At 37.4% G+C, this 15,338-nt stretch overlaps 2 protein-coding genes and 1 long non-coding RNA gene across 3 annotated transcripts; 1 reads left to right on the top strand and 2 right to left on the bottom strand.

Annotated features, from left to right (window-relative positions):
• Window positions 1-1,783: 1,783 nt before the first annotated feature.
• LOC136819399 (uncharacterized) lies at window positions 1,784-2,644 on the bottom strand. The gene is made up of 2 exons (XR_010848436.1): window positions 2,291-2,644; window positions 1,784-2,007 (listed from the first exon to the last, which is right to left on the bottom strand). It is a non-coding gene; the product is annotated as an uncharacterized lncRNA (long non-coding RNA).
• Window positions 2,645-2,657: 13 nt separating this feature from the next.
• LOC136819398 (uncharacterized protein F54H12.2-like) lies at window positions 2,658-4,643 on the bottom strand. Its single transcript, XM_067075632.1, has one exon. It carries the CDS (start codon window positions 4,641-4,643, stop codon window positions 3,327-3,329), a length of 1,317 nt encoding a protein of 438 aa, XP_066931733.1. The 3' UTR covers window positions 2,658-3,326.
• Window positions 4,644-8,631: 3,988 nt separating this feature from the next.
• On the top strand, window positions 8,632-14,919 carry LOC136819371 (uncharacterized). Its single transcript, XM_067075607.1, has 12 exons — window positions 8,632-10,197; window positions 10,302-10,439; window positions 10,531-10,653; window positions 10,887-11,489; window positions 11,596-12,594; window positions 12,676-12,858; window positions 12,960-13,381; window positions 13,510-13,888; window positions 13,974-14,072; window positions 14,190-14,419; window positions 14,532-14,715; window positions 14,813-14,919. Exons 1-12 carry the CDS (start codon window positions 9,876-9,878, stop codon window positions 14,917-14,919), a joined length of 3,789 nt encoding a protein of 1,262 aa, XP_066931708.1. The 5' UTR covers window positions 8,632-9,875.
• Window positions 14,920-15,338: the final 419 nt, after the last annotated feature.

The following is a 15,338-nucleotide window of genomic DNA, read 5'->3' on the forward strand; positions in this document are numbered from 1 at the left end:
TCACCTAATTCTGAATTGAATGCCACTTCCAATCCTGTGAATATTACAAATCCTGCTTCTAGTCCTGAACCACCAGATATTCCTGAATCAAATTCACCTAATTCTGAATTGAATGCCACTTCCAATCCTGTGAATATTACAAATCCTGCTTCTAGTCCTGAACCACCAGATATTCCTGAATCAAATTCACCTAATTCTGAATTGAATGCCACTTCCAATCCTGTGAATATTACAAATCCTGAACCACTGGATCTACAGTTACAGACTATTAAGCAACGATCTTTTGAGTAGTAAGATATGGAGAGAGCTGGCACATTTTTAACACCTCCAGCAATGCCGAAAGTGAGTGACACTACAGAAAGTGAGTGACACTACAGAAAGTGAGTGACACTACAGAAAGTGAGTACATTGTTGACAAAAACAGCATATGAAAGGTATGATACATAGAGCAATATTTATACTAACAGGTTATTATAGAAAACATGTGTGAGATAGTAACAATTCTGATTAAAGAAAATGACCAAGTCTTATTTTTGATTTTAAAAGATGAATTTGGAAACGTTCGTTTTTTGAAAGTCTTCAAGGCATTTGATTGAAAATTATTTTAACACTACAGAAAGTGAGTGACACTGCAGAAAGTGAGTGACACTACAGAAAGTGAGTGACACTACAGAAAGTGAGTGACACTACAGAAAGTGAGTGACACTACAGAATAAGTTCTGAGTGGTAAATAATTTTCTGGTAATCTATAAAAGCACTAACCATCACAGTCTAATCATTCAAAAGTCATCAACGAAGAAACAAAAACTGAAAAATGGAATCGAAAGGTGAAAAACGCTCATCAGATACTAGTTCAAGTGGTGAACCTCGTGGTAAAAAAATGAAGAAAGAAGTGAAAAAGGAAGCCGTATCAAGAAAACTAAATCTTTTGAAAACAAAGTCGATGGCAAAATGTCTATCAAAATACAAAGTGGTTTATTTACGTGATGGGGAGGAAGATGCTATGGTCGTTAGAGATGTCTTCTCAGATACAGTAGATTACAGATTCGGTTTCAAAGGACGAGCTAATGCTGAAGTATTGATCAACGGTGTGCTATCCCTTTTACAAAAACTCGAAAAACCTGGAGAGTTTGTTGACAAGGCAATGTTCGATGAAATCAAAGCACTAAAATTAGAACCGCTAGATGCTGAAAATTTTCAAATAATGCTCAGTGAGGATAGTGAAGCAGAAGTCGTTCAAATCAAACATTTTCTAGACGAAGAGAAGAAAAACGCAATCATCATGAGTCTTGTCAAGTTCGAAAAATCTACACCACAACTAAGATTAACAAACTATCATCTAGGAAATTTTAGAGGTAGTGTCTATATGTATGACTTAGAAGCTATAAATTTATTAAGATATATTGTTGAAAAATTTGATATTGAAAAATATCAAACCCTTTTTGTAAACGATGCAGACTTAGTAGGTGATAATTTTTTTTAATCATAATGATCGAAATATCTGTCATCACATACATAATTTATAAAAACTTTTCTTTAAAAAGTGAAAGAGATCAAGAAGCAGAACAACTAAATTTTTTATTTATTTTTTCTTTTCCTTAAACATGTTTTGTGTTGAAGAATTCATCTGATAGTCTGAAAATTATCAAGTCTAAGTATCAATTAACGAATTTAATGTCGAAAAGTATTAAACATTATTTTCAAATCCTGATGTAGATGTTTGAAATATCTTGTAAAATATTTACAGTAATTAAAAGGAAAGAAAGAAAAGGACAAAATCAAATCAATTTTATATATGTAAATTGTTTATTTTATTGATAAAACAATTTCTTAATGGATGTGAATGGGGTTCTACAAGTTGGGCACTTTTTGTCCAACATCAACAGCATACTTGCACATCCATGACAAATCCCCACACATCCACACCCACTCAGAACAGCGTTTCGTTCCTTCGTCGTGCATATCAAGCATTTTGTGGGATCCGTCAATCCATCCTCGTCTCTGAGCCTGGGAAATAAAAAAATAGTGAGAATGTTTTAAGTTAAATGCACTTCAAAGCTTGAATTCCTAAGAACAATTTAGAAGACACCGCTGATATCAAACATCATCTGAACTCCCAAATAAAGCAAATAAACAAAGTAGATTAAAGTCTTCAAATGTTAAAAGTAAAGAACAAGCCAGTCTGAGGTCTGTGAGGTAAATAAAATTATATAAAACTTAGCATGAAAAAGAAAAAAAAAAAAAGAAAATGAAGAAGAAAAAGGAAAAAGAAAAAAGAAAATAAACTTACCATCGACAGATCCCACACGTACACTTAAATTCCAGCAAAACTCTCTTCGCCCACCGACGCACACCACCTTCTTCACTTTCTCGCATCCTCAGCTCCAAAAACATCATCATCGTTTTTTGTTGAGTTTCCTCCCTTAACGCTGTACAATAAGAATTGACTTCCAAAAATTTTCTCAAATCACGATATTTATTATTTTTGAATGCCCACACCACTAAGTGGGGCAGTTGCTGTAGTTTGATAAAAGCGCAAATGGCAAAGACAATGTCTGCGAAATGAAAAACCATTGCGACTGTAGATCAGATCTGATGAAGTGGAAGTCAAATTTCATGGAAATTTATACACTTCGCAAGACAAAGAAAATCACCTTTTTGTTTTCAGAAGGGACAATCTTGAAAAAACCTCAATCTTAAGTCACCTGCTTGGATGAAAATGAATAGAAAACATAAATTTTTTGTCTCATCTATGGTCGGTTTTCTTTTAAAAATTATCTAATTAAAGATACAACAATTAATTGGAATATACTAAATAAACATTAAATAATAATTAGTAGAAGTAAAAACTAAACACCTTCACCATGAAGCGTCTAATTAAAGTGTCATTATACGCGGTGTCAACTTTAGAAAAGAAACGTGAGATTGTTTTCAAGTTGTAATTACGTGACAAAAAGAAAGCAAAACAAATCACGAATCCACCACACATCACACTTTGATAACTCTGCAGCCGTTGTTTGGAAACTTCTAATGTCTTTTTCTTTCTTCTCGACAGTTTGTTTATCTTTGCCTTGAGTTTGAAATAGGCGGGCGGTCTACCAAAAGAATCAAAGAAAACAACTTTCTTTTCATCAAAATATATTAACACCCAATGCGTTCCAGCTGCCTCTGACGCTTGCTCATTTACGATGCAAACACCACGATTTTCCTTCTCAACTTCTGTATTCTCCACGAATTGATCGAGTGCAAAAACACCATGATAAAAATGTCTTTCAATTTTCTGGTCCAAACTCAAAAGTGCTTCTAGTTCTGTAGTGTTCATTGCATCAAAAATCCTTGAGAATGTTTCTTGCCTTGTTGATTGAAATACTATTATCGAATTCACTATATAAAATCACCGTCACAGATTTTTCAAGAGCTTTCGAGAACTCAAAAGAGATCCTCAAACTCCCAGTCTTTTGAACTTCTTGATGACTCCCGCACTGTGAAGGGGACAAATCGAAAGCGAAAAATGAATAGCCGTTTGGATAGTCACTTCTTTTAATAGCGCATCCTTCGTCACGGTATAACTTTCCAGTGATATCAAAAAGACTTCTGTATCCATCTAAAAAATCACTCTGGTCAAAGTTTAGTTTCATAGGATTTGCTGGGAGAGATTCACCGTTAACATAAACCCCAATGCTTGAAACGTTAAAGTGTTGAAAATTGTACGGGTTCTTCTTGTAGGAGCCGTTGAATGCGTTGTTCTCTACCATTCCAATGATAACTCTGTTGGGCATTTGTCCCATGATACAATTCTCCCAGTTCATACTTCCCAGTCCGATAGGAATAGAACGTGTCTTAATTGTAACCCGATTTATTGGGTATGCAATCGATTCTTTTTCAAGGGTTTGTTGTATCTCTCCAAATTTATGAGGTGTAAGCTCAATCTTTTTGATACGGAGAACTATATCGACAATTTTGAACTTATAAGTCGGTGTCTCATCATTTGTCAAAAGAGAAAATGCATCCTTCTGACGGTGAAGCGTAATTTTAATAGGTAAACCGTTGACAAGCAGTTTACCTTGATGAGCTATATCAATATGAGGGCGTCCACATATTGTAACAATTTTGCTGTTCTCTGTGTACGCGCTTCGCTCATCCAAACCTCTGTTCCCATTTGCTGTTTTTAACTCATCCAGCTTTTTTGCCTCATCCTTCGTGTATAACCCCATGCTAAGAGAAGTTTTTTTAGCCTCCTCTCCATAATTCAACAGAGTTTCCATGTAAGCACGATATGCGTATGTGTTCGTAGAGTCTGAAATGATTGAACCATTTAACATCACATCCAACTGTCGAAAAAGTGTACCAATAGTATAATTTACACTGGTAACATCATCGTCTACCCCTATGTTTGTACCATCTCCATTCAAGATTTGAACCTTAGCTCTCACGTAACTGTTCGAGAGATCCAAGAAATTCTTAGTGTTATTTTCAATGGTAAAATCGATGGGACCATTGTCTTCCAGTTTGGTGGTGGGATAAATTTCCTCAAAGGTGCTCTTTAGTATATCAGTCTGGACAACTGTTGGGCTGAACAAATCAACATCCGAGAGTCCACACTCTATGTGATGAGGATTTTCTTTATTCTTTGATTCCATCATTTCGTTTGTCTAGAATATACCGAATGAAGATTTTTTCTTTCCTTTTCCACGTCTTTGTGTTGTTGTCCTTCTTCCTTTGCTGTTCGATTGGCGAGTGACGCTTTTCCCCTTTGTGCTTGCATTTATACGTTTGGTTGGAGGTGGGGGCGCAATCAATTGTTTAAAGTTTTCGGTAGCTCTTCTCTTTACAGAACTCTTCAAACTCTCCCCACCAATAACATCACCAAACGTTTGTAGTCCTGCCTTCACTGCGGTTTTTCCAATTTGCTTTCCAACACTTTTGAGTTTAGGTGCAGCAGCTCGCAGGAGACTTTTAAAGAGCCCCCCGATACCATACCCTCTTTGCATGATACCTCCTCTAAATGCTGGAAGACCATTACCATGTTGAAGAATAGGACGCTTGGTCATTTTCCTTTTCCGTGATATAACTTTAATAGTAGAATTTAGCTTGCTTTCTTCTGAACAGTAGCGTCGTCACCACTTTCCCAGACTCGAATGAAACTAAATCTCCAGTGTCATCCCTTAAGTCTACTTCAATAGTTTGTATCTCTGACTGACTCAGAGGCATGTAGTGCGGACGATCATAGTTGACACAGCTTAGCTGACCATAATTTGCTTGGACAGGGACCACCCTGAGAAGTGGGACTTTGAAATTCCCAGTGTGCTGGTTCTCAATTATGTTTGTATACACATAAATCGAATGATACATGCTCGTGACGGATGCAATCGATTCTGAGATGAACGACTTCGATTCCTTTTCTGTCTTGTACTCCTGTCCATGAAACCCCAGACAAAGGGCAATGTCGGACGAAGACATTTTCAAAGTACAGTGCTTTTCCAAAGTCATCTTGATACGTCTCCCGATCGAATCATAATGAAATTTGATGGGTCTCAGTCTTTTCGACTCCTTTTCATTTAACAATGTGACAATCTCCTCTGGTTTTGAATAATGTCCCGGTGGAATCGTTACTTTGACAGTACCCGGTGTCGGTTTGAATTTGTGCTCCTTAGCCAGAGGAATCATATCGTTGCGTTCGTAGTAACTGTAAAACTCCTTATCCGTAACATTGTGAACTGTCTTGACAAAAAAGTTTTTCCCCTCTCGCATGTTATACCATGTGACTGGAAATTGTATTTCTGACAATGCCACTTCGTAACGTTCTCTGTCAACCTTCAACGTGTGGGGTAATACCACCTTGTAGCTTGAGGTCTTGTTGTCTGGAAACATTTCCATCGAACTGTTGCTAGGTAGTACGATTGAAAATTGAGATTGTTCCATTTCCTATCGACTTCCACTGATTAGATCGTCCTCTTCTATGTAACTGTTGAACGTATCAGGGTATCCACTCCACTTAACAAATAGCAACGTCTTCCCGCCTTTTTGTCGTTTTTTACGGATGATCCTTTCGATACGAAAGCTCGAAGGTAAAAGAACCTTTTGAAGTTCCTCTGTGTAGAAAGTACCTTTTAACTCCTCGTTATTTTGATCCATTAACTTGTAGACAACAACACTACCCCCTGTCACGGTTACCTTAACAACAAAAATCTCCTCGCTCCAACCTTCGAGATAGCCCTTTCTAAAGGGTCCACGCTCAACACTTATCCTCACCAAGTCCCCTATGTTGAATTTGGGTTTCTTAGGTTTTCTCTTTTCGGTTTTTGTTTCACCATAAAGATTGATCCATACTTGAGGTGAATTCCCCTCGGTAACGTCTGAAGGCTTCATTTTAATTGATCTGTGGACTGTATTGTTGTATTTCCTAACCAATTCTTGCAAGACGTCAACGTAACGACGAGTGTCCTGCTTTGTGAAATATCGAAACATATGATTCTTCAATGTGCGGTTGAATCTTTCCACAACAGATGCCTTTCGCTCACTGTACGTAGTGAAAAGTTTAATGTTTCGATTTTGTAAGAGTTGCTTCACGGATTTGTTTAAAAACTCGCTCCCCTTGTCTGTTTGTAAGGTTTTCGGTTGTCTTTTTGATGTCAGCAGTATACTTTTCAGTTCCCTCTCAATGCCACTCGCAGATTTGGTGGGTAAAGGTCTGACCCATGCAAATTTCGAAAAAACATCAATCAAAACGAGCAGATGCTTGTGACCATCATTCTGCTTTGCGAGTTTAGACAAGTCGACGAGATCTGCTTGCCAGCTTTCATCCTTGGAATATACCATCACCCTACGAGTCTTGAATTTTCTTCGAACGGGACGGTGAAGCGTGTAGGCGAGTTCTTTGCTCAGCCATTTCTTGACATCTTTGAAACTGACGTCTTTGCTGTGTTTCTTAGCTTCTCGATAAAGCGAATAGGCACTTGAGTAGGCTGAGGGGTGATCAAAGGAATAGTACAATTTCTTCAACAGTTCTCTTTGTTCAGTCTTATCTTCCATGTCTCTCGATACAATAATTACAAATGAATATATGAAAATGGGTTGCAGCTATTTTATAGCTTTACAAAGTCTATGTAAAAATGGAAGCTCTTCATTGGTCGTGCTTTTCGTCTTCTTTTTCTTCTGTCTCTTCTGACCTTGGTTTTCCATCAATTTGACTGTTCTCCACGATCAGTTTTGAGTTACAACAAACCACCATCAAACGAAATCTCCGTAACACATCACGAATACGTATTCTTAACGCTGTCATCACTCTCTGCAGGAAAAACGATGTTGATTGTATGACGCGTAGAGGGTGAATAAGTAGCTAGAGCAACGGATTTCACCTTTTAACACGTTGTGCACGAGTCGATGAAATCCAAGACTTCTTCACAGGGGGACTTTCCAGCGATGGTATCATCATATTTCGATTATTCGGTTTAAGCGGAGTTCCAGTGGTTTTCATCTTTTTCCTTGGGCTGGGGGTGACCTCATTCATAACGTTTGATTTGTTCTCCTCTTCACCTTTCTCAGCGTATGCTCTCATTAAGGAGAGACTCTTAGGGTTTTTAACCATCGAAAGAGGGGTCTCGATCTCAGAGAGAGCTTTCAGAAAAGTGGAAAGATGCTGTGGCTCTGAAGATTGCCTTTTCCCAGCTGATACAACATCTTTAAGCAACTTGCTAATATTAGAAGTCTGTAAGCGGATGTCATTGTACACAAGCTCTCCACTCTTTTTATCCCACCTAACACTATCGCCACCGTACTCTTCGATATGCTTCATCAACTTCTCAGCATTTCCCCTGTGGACTTTCCCCAAATCTTTCAGTATTTGATCACCTTGGTTGCTATCATTCTGTCTAACGGCTCCCATTGATGCTGATAATGATGACGATGGAACTGAGTTGCGAATCTCGACAATCTTTGGTTTGGAAAGTTGATCATAGTATGTTTTAAACTTTTTGAATTCCTTCATGAATATCCGAACCTTTTCGTCTTCTCCGACATCCTGACGGTCCCACACACTTTGGATTTTTTCGTTGGACTGGTGTAAAGCTACTTTCTCTGGTGGTTCCAACAATTTACCATTGTTAAATGTTGACAGCGTTGAAGAAATTTCCCTTTTACTGTTTTTCACTAATAGTTCATACTCCTCCGGTGTGATGACAATGAACTTTTTCCCACCAACTTCGCTCATGGTGAGCGCGCAACGGTATCTATCTAAATTTCAGCAATGGCTTTGATAATCGGACCGAGAATAGAAGAAAAGATTCCGGCACCGTGTTGAATCAAAAGTTTCTTTTTACTGGCAGATTTCTTTTTAGAGTCGCAAAGGGACTTCAAGACGTTCACCTTCTTTTTGAGTTGACACTTTTGTTTGCTGTTGATGGGAATATTACCGTGAACAACGTTAGCTATGCAATCACAAATCGTGTTGACAGCTTCAGGTTTTGCCACCTTTAAGAGTTGTTTCCGTTCTGATGGTGAACACTGTTGTAAAAATTTGAGGTATGAGATATTCTTTTTCATTCGTTGAGTCATGACGATGTTAACTGCATCCTTTACGTGTGTGAAATGAAGAGTAGAGCATACCACAACATTCTTTTATAGCAATTCGTTGTTACTGTTCTTAGTACATTCAATAATCCACAGACAAGTATAGTTGATATGACGATGATTGTTAGGGGTGCTTAGGATGGAATGTAAACGTACTGTGGAGCTTCGTTGGGTAGGATGTTCGTTCTCACTCTATGTTTGTCGTTCGTTTGAGGTCGCGCATCCAGAAAGATATAGGAGAAAGGCTTTTTGGTAGCATCTTTGAAAGCCCAAAGCAAAAATTTGGAATTTCCAGGAAGAAACTGTTTTGCCAGATGGTGAAATTGCGATTGATCACGGGGCGTCTTGAAAACAACAATGTAGTCAGAATTCAAACTGATGGTCCTTTGCTTGGAGTGAAAGAGATTTTGCGTCAGGTATATGATGGAAAGATTATCATGTCTTCCACGCGTGAAGAGCTGTTCGATACGTTGATCAGAGCTCGCCTGGTTCATCAAATCATCCAAAACCAACAGATTGTTTTTCGATTTGTCGAACATTTCATCAAGGTCAGCGGGTAATCCAAATACATATTCTACAGTTGGAAAGTAGGATTTCAATTCCTCCAAAAGATCTTCTTGATGCTTGGCGAACAACCATACTATTCTATCAAACTGTTTATCGAAAACATCATTTCTGTATTTGATAAGATTTCGGGCAAAAACAGATTTCCCTGCACCTCTTGAACCACTGACGAGTAGACTGAAAGGATGCTTCAACTCTACATCCATTGTTTCAATCATAGTTTAATTTCTTAGTGGCTGTTACAACTTTTTACTGTGAACGTGTTAGCTTCAAAGGTATGTATCACAAAGTGATGACCTAAACGTCAAAGTTGACCTGATTTATAGCACCCTCAAAGATTACCTTCACTGCACTTCTGGCTGGCCCCGGGGCGTAAGCCCCGCCTAGGCGGGGCTTACGGGTGTAACTAACAAAATAAAAAAAAAACAAAAAAAAACCCAAGCCAATTAAAAAAACGCACGCGCACACAAGTAAAAGTAAAAACAACAACAACAACATACCACAAGCATGACGAAGATGAGAAGCACGAGATAAGTATTTCAGCTGCACTATTCATCACATTTGCATTTTTTCACACTTTATCATCATGTTTTGGTTTTCGAAAAAACCCCACTACAGAAGGTGAGTGACACTACAGAAGATGAGTGACAATACCGAAAAAAACAAAACATTTTGCAACAAGAAGAGAAAAACAGGCTATAAAAGGCGAGGATATAGTGACATTTTCATTTCATCTTTGAAAAATGGGGAAGTCGAAAAAATACTTTTGTGAATTATGTTGCAGCTCTTTCAATCGAGAGTGGAGTTTAAGACGACACATAACGCGTTGTCAACTTCGTAATTCAGTTATTGGTGATGAACAGATTGAGCAAAATAATGAAAGCTCTAATGTGGATTTTGATTTTGATTTTTTATTTGATCAATCTTCGCCTCAAGTAGAAGAAGTTACGTCACAGCAACAACAACAACAACATCAAGAGAATTCATCTTTGATAAATTCACAAGAACTTAACAATATACTCGAAACTGCTAGGGAAAGCGAGGCTGAATTTTCCAGAGACTTTTGTAAGATTCTTCTTTACTTACTTACTATTTTTTTTAACCCTACTCCCTTTGTTGTTATAATTTTTGCTTTTACATCTTTTTATTTTCTTCTCATTACTGAACAGTATCAAGATTCGAAGCCGCTCAAGAAAGAAATGATGATGACACGTTTTTCAGCAATATAATACCCAACACTGAGAGCATTGGATCAGATCATGATTTCAGTAACATTAATATTGAAGACTTATTCTTTCTGCAAAATGGTGAGTAAATATTTTGTTTTTGTTTTCATACCATATATCTCTTGAGTTATTCTTTAAGAAGAAGTTGAGACTTTATCTCTTTATCTTTCAGATTTAGACGATATCCAAACTGATGCTTTAACAGTGGATGGTCTTCCACCAACATCGACTGGTCTCCCAATGAACACTTCCGTGATCAATACTGAAGGTGAAGAGGAATTGATTTCCCCAGAAGGTAGGCAGGTATTCATATATTGCTTTCGAAAAGTGTTCTATATTTATAGTACTCTTAGCCTACTAAAGTCCATTCGCTTTTAAACTGCACTCTTTTTTATCATAATGTAGAAACCACTCACAAAGGAATCTAATTATGTTAGCATGGTTTCTACATAGTAACAAAAATGACCCTCCAAAAAAAAAAAAAAAAAAAAAAAACCTACCGAAATTATCTATTTCCTCCAACAACAGAATCGTCAACAACTGTAACCGATGATAGAATTACCGATCACATTACTAAAACAACAAAAGGTTTCTTTTGTCCTTACTGTAACAAGAAACTAAGCAGCAAAGCTAATCGCACATATCACATGCGGATATGCTCAAACAAAGATCAAACTGGTGCGGGTAATAGTAATATCAATGACGAGGACCAGACTGCAGCTATCAACGAAACTGTGTATGATGGTGATGAAGCCAACAACAACAACATCAGGTTGGTGCAGACATCCATAAACCGCATGGTAAAAATCTACCGAAGAAAGGTGCAAGCAAACAGAGGGAACATCATTCCAACAATTGCAGATCTTAGAGAATTCCTTGATGTTATTCGCTCTAATCATTCCATCAAATTCTATTTTTCCGTCAAACTGCTTTACCATCAGGCTAAGGATCCAAGCCATATCACCAACCCTCCTGTCATCCACACCTCAAATGTCTACACGTTTCTAGACGATGATACGATGATACCAGAACAAATAGAATCAGCACTAAAGAGAATAATAGACAAGATAGAAGCCTACGAGCGAAATGGTAGCGGATGGGTTGTTGATCAATTGCTCTCTATTGATTTAGGTAAACGTAAAGACTTTTTACATGCTCCCTATCTTACATTAACAAGTATTTCTACTTTTCAGTGTGTTGTAAAGTTAAGCTAACATAATTTCTTCTCTTTTTTCAGCTGCAGTTAAATATGATCCACTAAATGCATCATCATACATCCCCTTACCAAAATTCGTGTCATCGAAAAACGCATGTGTAAACGTTGACAACACAGATGAAAGATGTTTTATGTGGGCCATCCTAGCTGCTCTATACTCATGTGAGAGGAATAGTCAGAGGCATACCCATTATCGTAAGCATGTGAGTAAGTTGAACTTCAAGGGAATCCCCTTCCCTGTCTTGATCAAAGATGTACCCAAATTTGAAACCCAGAACAACATTTCGGTGAACGTGATTGGATATGAAGATGAGACCTTCTTCCCTCTGTTCGTGAGCAGTAACATCGAAGATGGAAAGAAACACGTCAACTTGCTGTACTTCTCCAACGGTGAAGGATCAACTCACTACGCATGGATTAAAGACTTATCTAAACTATTAACTAAGCAACTTTCAAACCACAATGGCCAAAAGTATATTTGCATGTATTGCTTGCATGGTTTTCATAAAAGCTCGGTTCAAATAGAACACACAAAGATTTGTAAACAACATGGCGTGCAGGCTGTGTCTTATCCAAAGAACAATGGTATTGACGATGTAATTTCATTCACTAAAATCGAGCATCAACTGAAACTACCTTTCACAATCTATGCTGACTTCGAATGCTTCCTTGAGAAGATGACAGGGGAAGATGATTTTAACAAGAAAACAAAGAAGAGCAACATCCACAAACCGAGCGGATTCGCTTTACACATTGTTAGCTCAGACCCGCGATTCTATAAAGAACCGTTTGTTTACTTCGGAGAAGACGCAGCGGAAAAGTTTTTGGATAAATTGATAGAGGAAGTGGCTAGTCTTAGAAAGATCTTAGCAAGAAAGATCCCAATGGAAGAGTTGAGCAGCAGTCAGAAGAAAAAACACAAAGAAACCAAAAATTGTTACATTTGTGGTAAACCATTCCCAGAAGGATGGACCTTCGATCGAAATCAAATCAAAGTCCGCGACCATAACCATGTCACAGGTAGGACTTCTTTTTTTCCCCATGATTATTCTTCTTAGGCTGAGCTTGAAAGTAATCTTATAACCTTTGTTTTACCTTCAGGAAAATACAGGGGCCCGGCACATTCGATATGCAACCTACAGCTAAGAATAAATCCGAAAAAGATTAAAATTCCTGTCGTCTTTCATAATCTTAAAGGTTATGATAGTCACTTAATATTATCTGCAATAAAGCCAGAGCATGGAAAGACATTCTGTATCCCGCAATCAAGTGAGAAATACATTGGTAAGTTGTTTTATTTCCATTTTCTACCCCCCCCCCACCACTCTTTTTCTTTTTATCTTTCTTTTGTATCCTTAAACAATACTGTACTCTTTTTACATTAGGCTTTTCAATCGGAGACATCACATTCATCGATTCGTTCCAATTCATGCCTTCGTCAATGGCTAAGCTCGCTTCGAATCTCGCAAAAGATCAGTTCCTTCAAGTCATTCGGTATCTGAAGTCAACAACCTCAAACAAGGACGATAACAGTATGAATGTGGATGGAAACGATATCAGCGGTGACTACAGAGACCATAGGTGTTATGAAGAACCTAACCTCTCCCCTCGACAAACGAATGAAGTTGAAGAGCGCTTCATCCTTTTGACTAGAAAAGGTATATATCCTTACGAATACTTCGATGACATCACGAGATTTGATGAAACTGAACTTCCACCAAGAGAATCCTTCTACAGCACACTTTCAGAAGAGAATGTGAGCGAAGAAGATTACAATCATGCGAAAAATGTATGGAACAAGTTCGAGGTAAAGGCTTTTGATTTGAAATTTTGATTTTATAAATGAAGTTTCCTGTTTGTTTATGCGTAACAAATGAGAAGGTGAGATGAGATTTCTTATGACGGTGATTATATTTATTGTTAACATTTATCTAGATGGAAAGCCTGAAAGACTATCATAACTTGTACGTGTTGACGGATGTGTTGATCATGGCTGATGTCTTCGAAGCCTTCCGTAAAAACTGTTTACAACATTACCAACTAGATCCAGCTCACTATTTCACAGCTCCAGGGATGTCATGGGAAGCAGCTTTGAAAAAGACAGGTATCAGTTTGCAACTACTTACCGACCCTGACCAATATCTTTTCGTGGAGAAAGGAATCAAAGGTGGCATATCGATGATAACACAACGTTATGCGAAAGCAAATCTTGAAGATCTTCCGAACTACGACCCGACAATAAAAGATACACATTTGGTTTATCTCGACGCCAACAACCTTTATGGTTGGGCAATGTCCCAATCATTACCCATAGGTAAAAATGTAGTTTCACTTTTCATGTGGTTTGTTTATTTCAATTCAACTTCATTTTTCTATCTATCTTTTTGTTTTTATCTTAGGAAATTTTCAATGGTTACAGGATGACGAGATTGAACAATTCGATGTTAGCATAATTTCAGATGAGGCAGAAGATGGTTTCATCATCGAGTGTGATTTAGGTAAACGATGAATGATTTACTCATAGAATAATAGATGATGTTCTGAAAGATTGAAGTTACTAAACATAAACTATTGATGAATTTTTTTATTTTCATCGTATCATCATACTATTTCAGATTATCCTGCTATCTTACACGATGCACACTCTGAATATCCACTGGCGCCAGAACGAATGGAAGTTGCAGAAGACATGCTTTCACCTAAACAAAAAGAAATTCTAAGAAAAGAGAACACCGAATTCAAAAGTTATCCTAAACTCGTACCAAATCTTTTCGATAAAAGAAAGTATGTTCTCCACTACCGTAACCTCAAGTGCTATCTATCATTGGGTATGAAATTGAAATCGGTAAGAAATATTTTTAAAAAGCTATTTAGTATGAATGTATGCGTGTAGTTGTGGTATTGATGGTGATTGAATAGCGTATATAACCATATTATTATTATTATATATTTTTCAGATTTCCAGAATCCTCACATTCAAGCAATCCAAGTGGTTGAAGCCATACATCGAGTACAATACCATTCAAAGAAGTCGATCGACCAATGATTTTGAGAAAGACTTCTTTAAGTTAATGAATAACTCAATGTTTGGGAAGACCATGGAAAATATGAGAAAAAGACGGAAAGTCAATCTGGTTACAGGTACTTTTAATTTTCATGATTTCTGATTATTATTTATTCTTATTATTTTTACTTTAACAAGTACATCATTGTTTTACTCTCTCTTTCTCTCTTTCAGCACCGAACTCGTTGAGAAGATTTGTAGCTCAACCATCATTTAAAAAGCTGCACATTTTCCATGAAAACTTAGTGGGTGTGGAACGGATCCAGCAAAATATTTATTGAACAAACCAATATACATTGGATTCACAGTGTTAGATCTAAGCAAGATCCTCATGTATGATTTTCATTATAAGTACATAAAGCAACGTTTTCCAGAAGAAAAATCTCGATTATTGTTCACTGATACGGATAGTTTGTGCTACGCGATCCGAGATCAAAATATGTACCAAGTGTTTTCTGACGATCGTGACCTCTTCGATTTCAGTAATTATCCTGACTCACATATGTGTTATGATCTTACGAACAAGAAGGTCATTGGCAAGTTTAAAGATGAGTTAGGAGGTGACAACTTGAGGGAGTTCATCGGTCTCAAGGCAAAAATGTACTCGATGTACTATCATACATATGACAAGAAGCAGAAAAAAGTCATCCCTATCGAATCAAAGAAGGCAAAAGGTGTTAAAAAGATCACTTTGAAAAAT

Source organism: Clytia hemisphaerica, unplaced genomic scaffold (genome assembly GCF_902728285.1).
Source record: "Clytia hemisphaerica strain Z4C2 unplaced genomic scaffold, Clytia hemisphaerica genome assembly, whole genome shotgun sequence".
In the NCBI taxonomy this organism is placed as follows: domain Eukaryota; kingdom Metazoa; phylum Cnidaria; class Hydrozoa; order Leptothecata; family Clytiidae; genus Clytia; species Clytia hemisphaerica.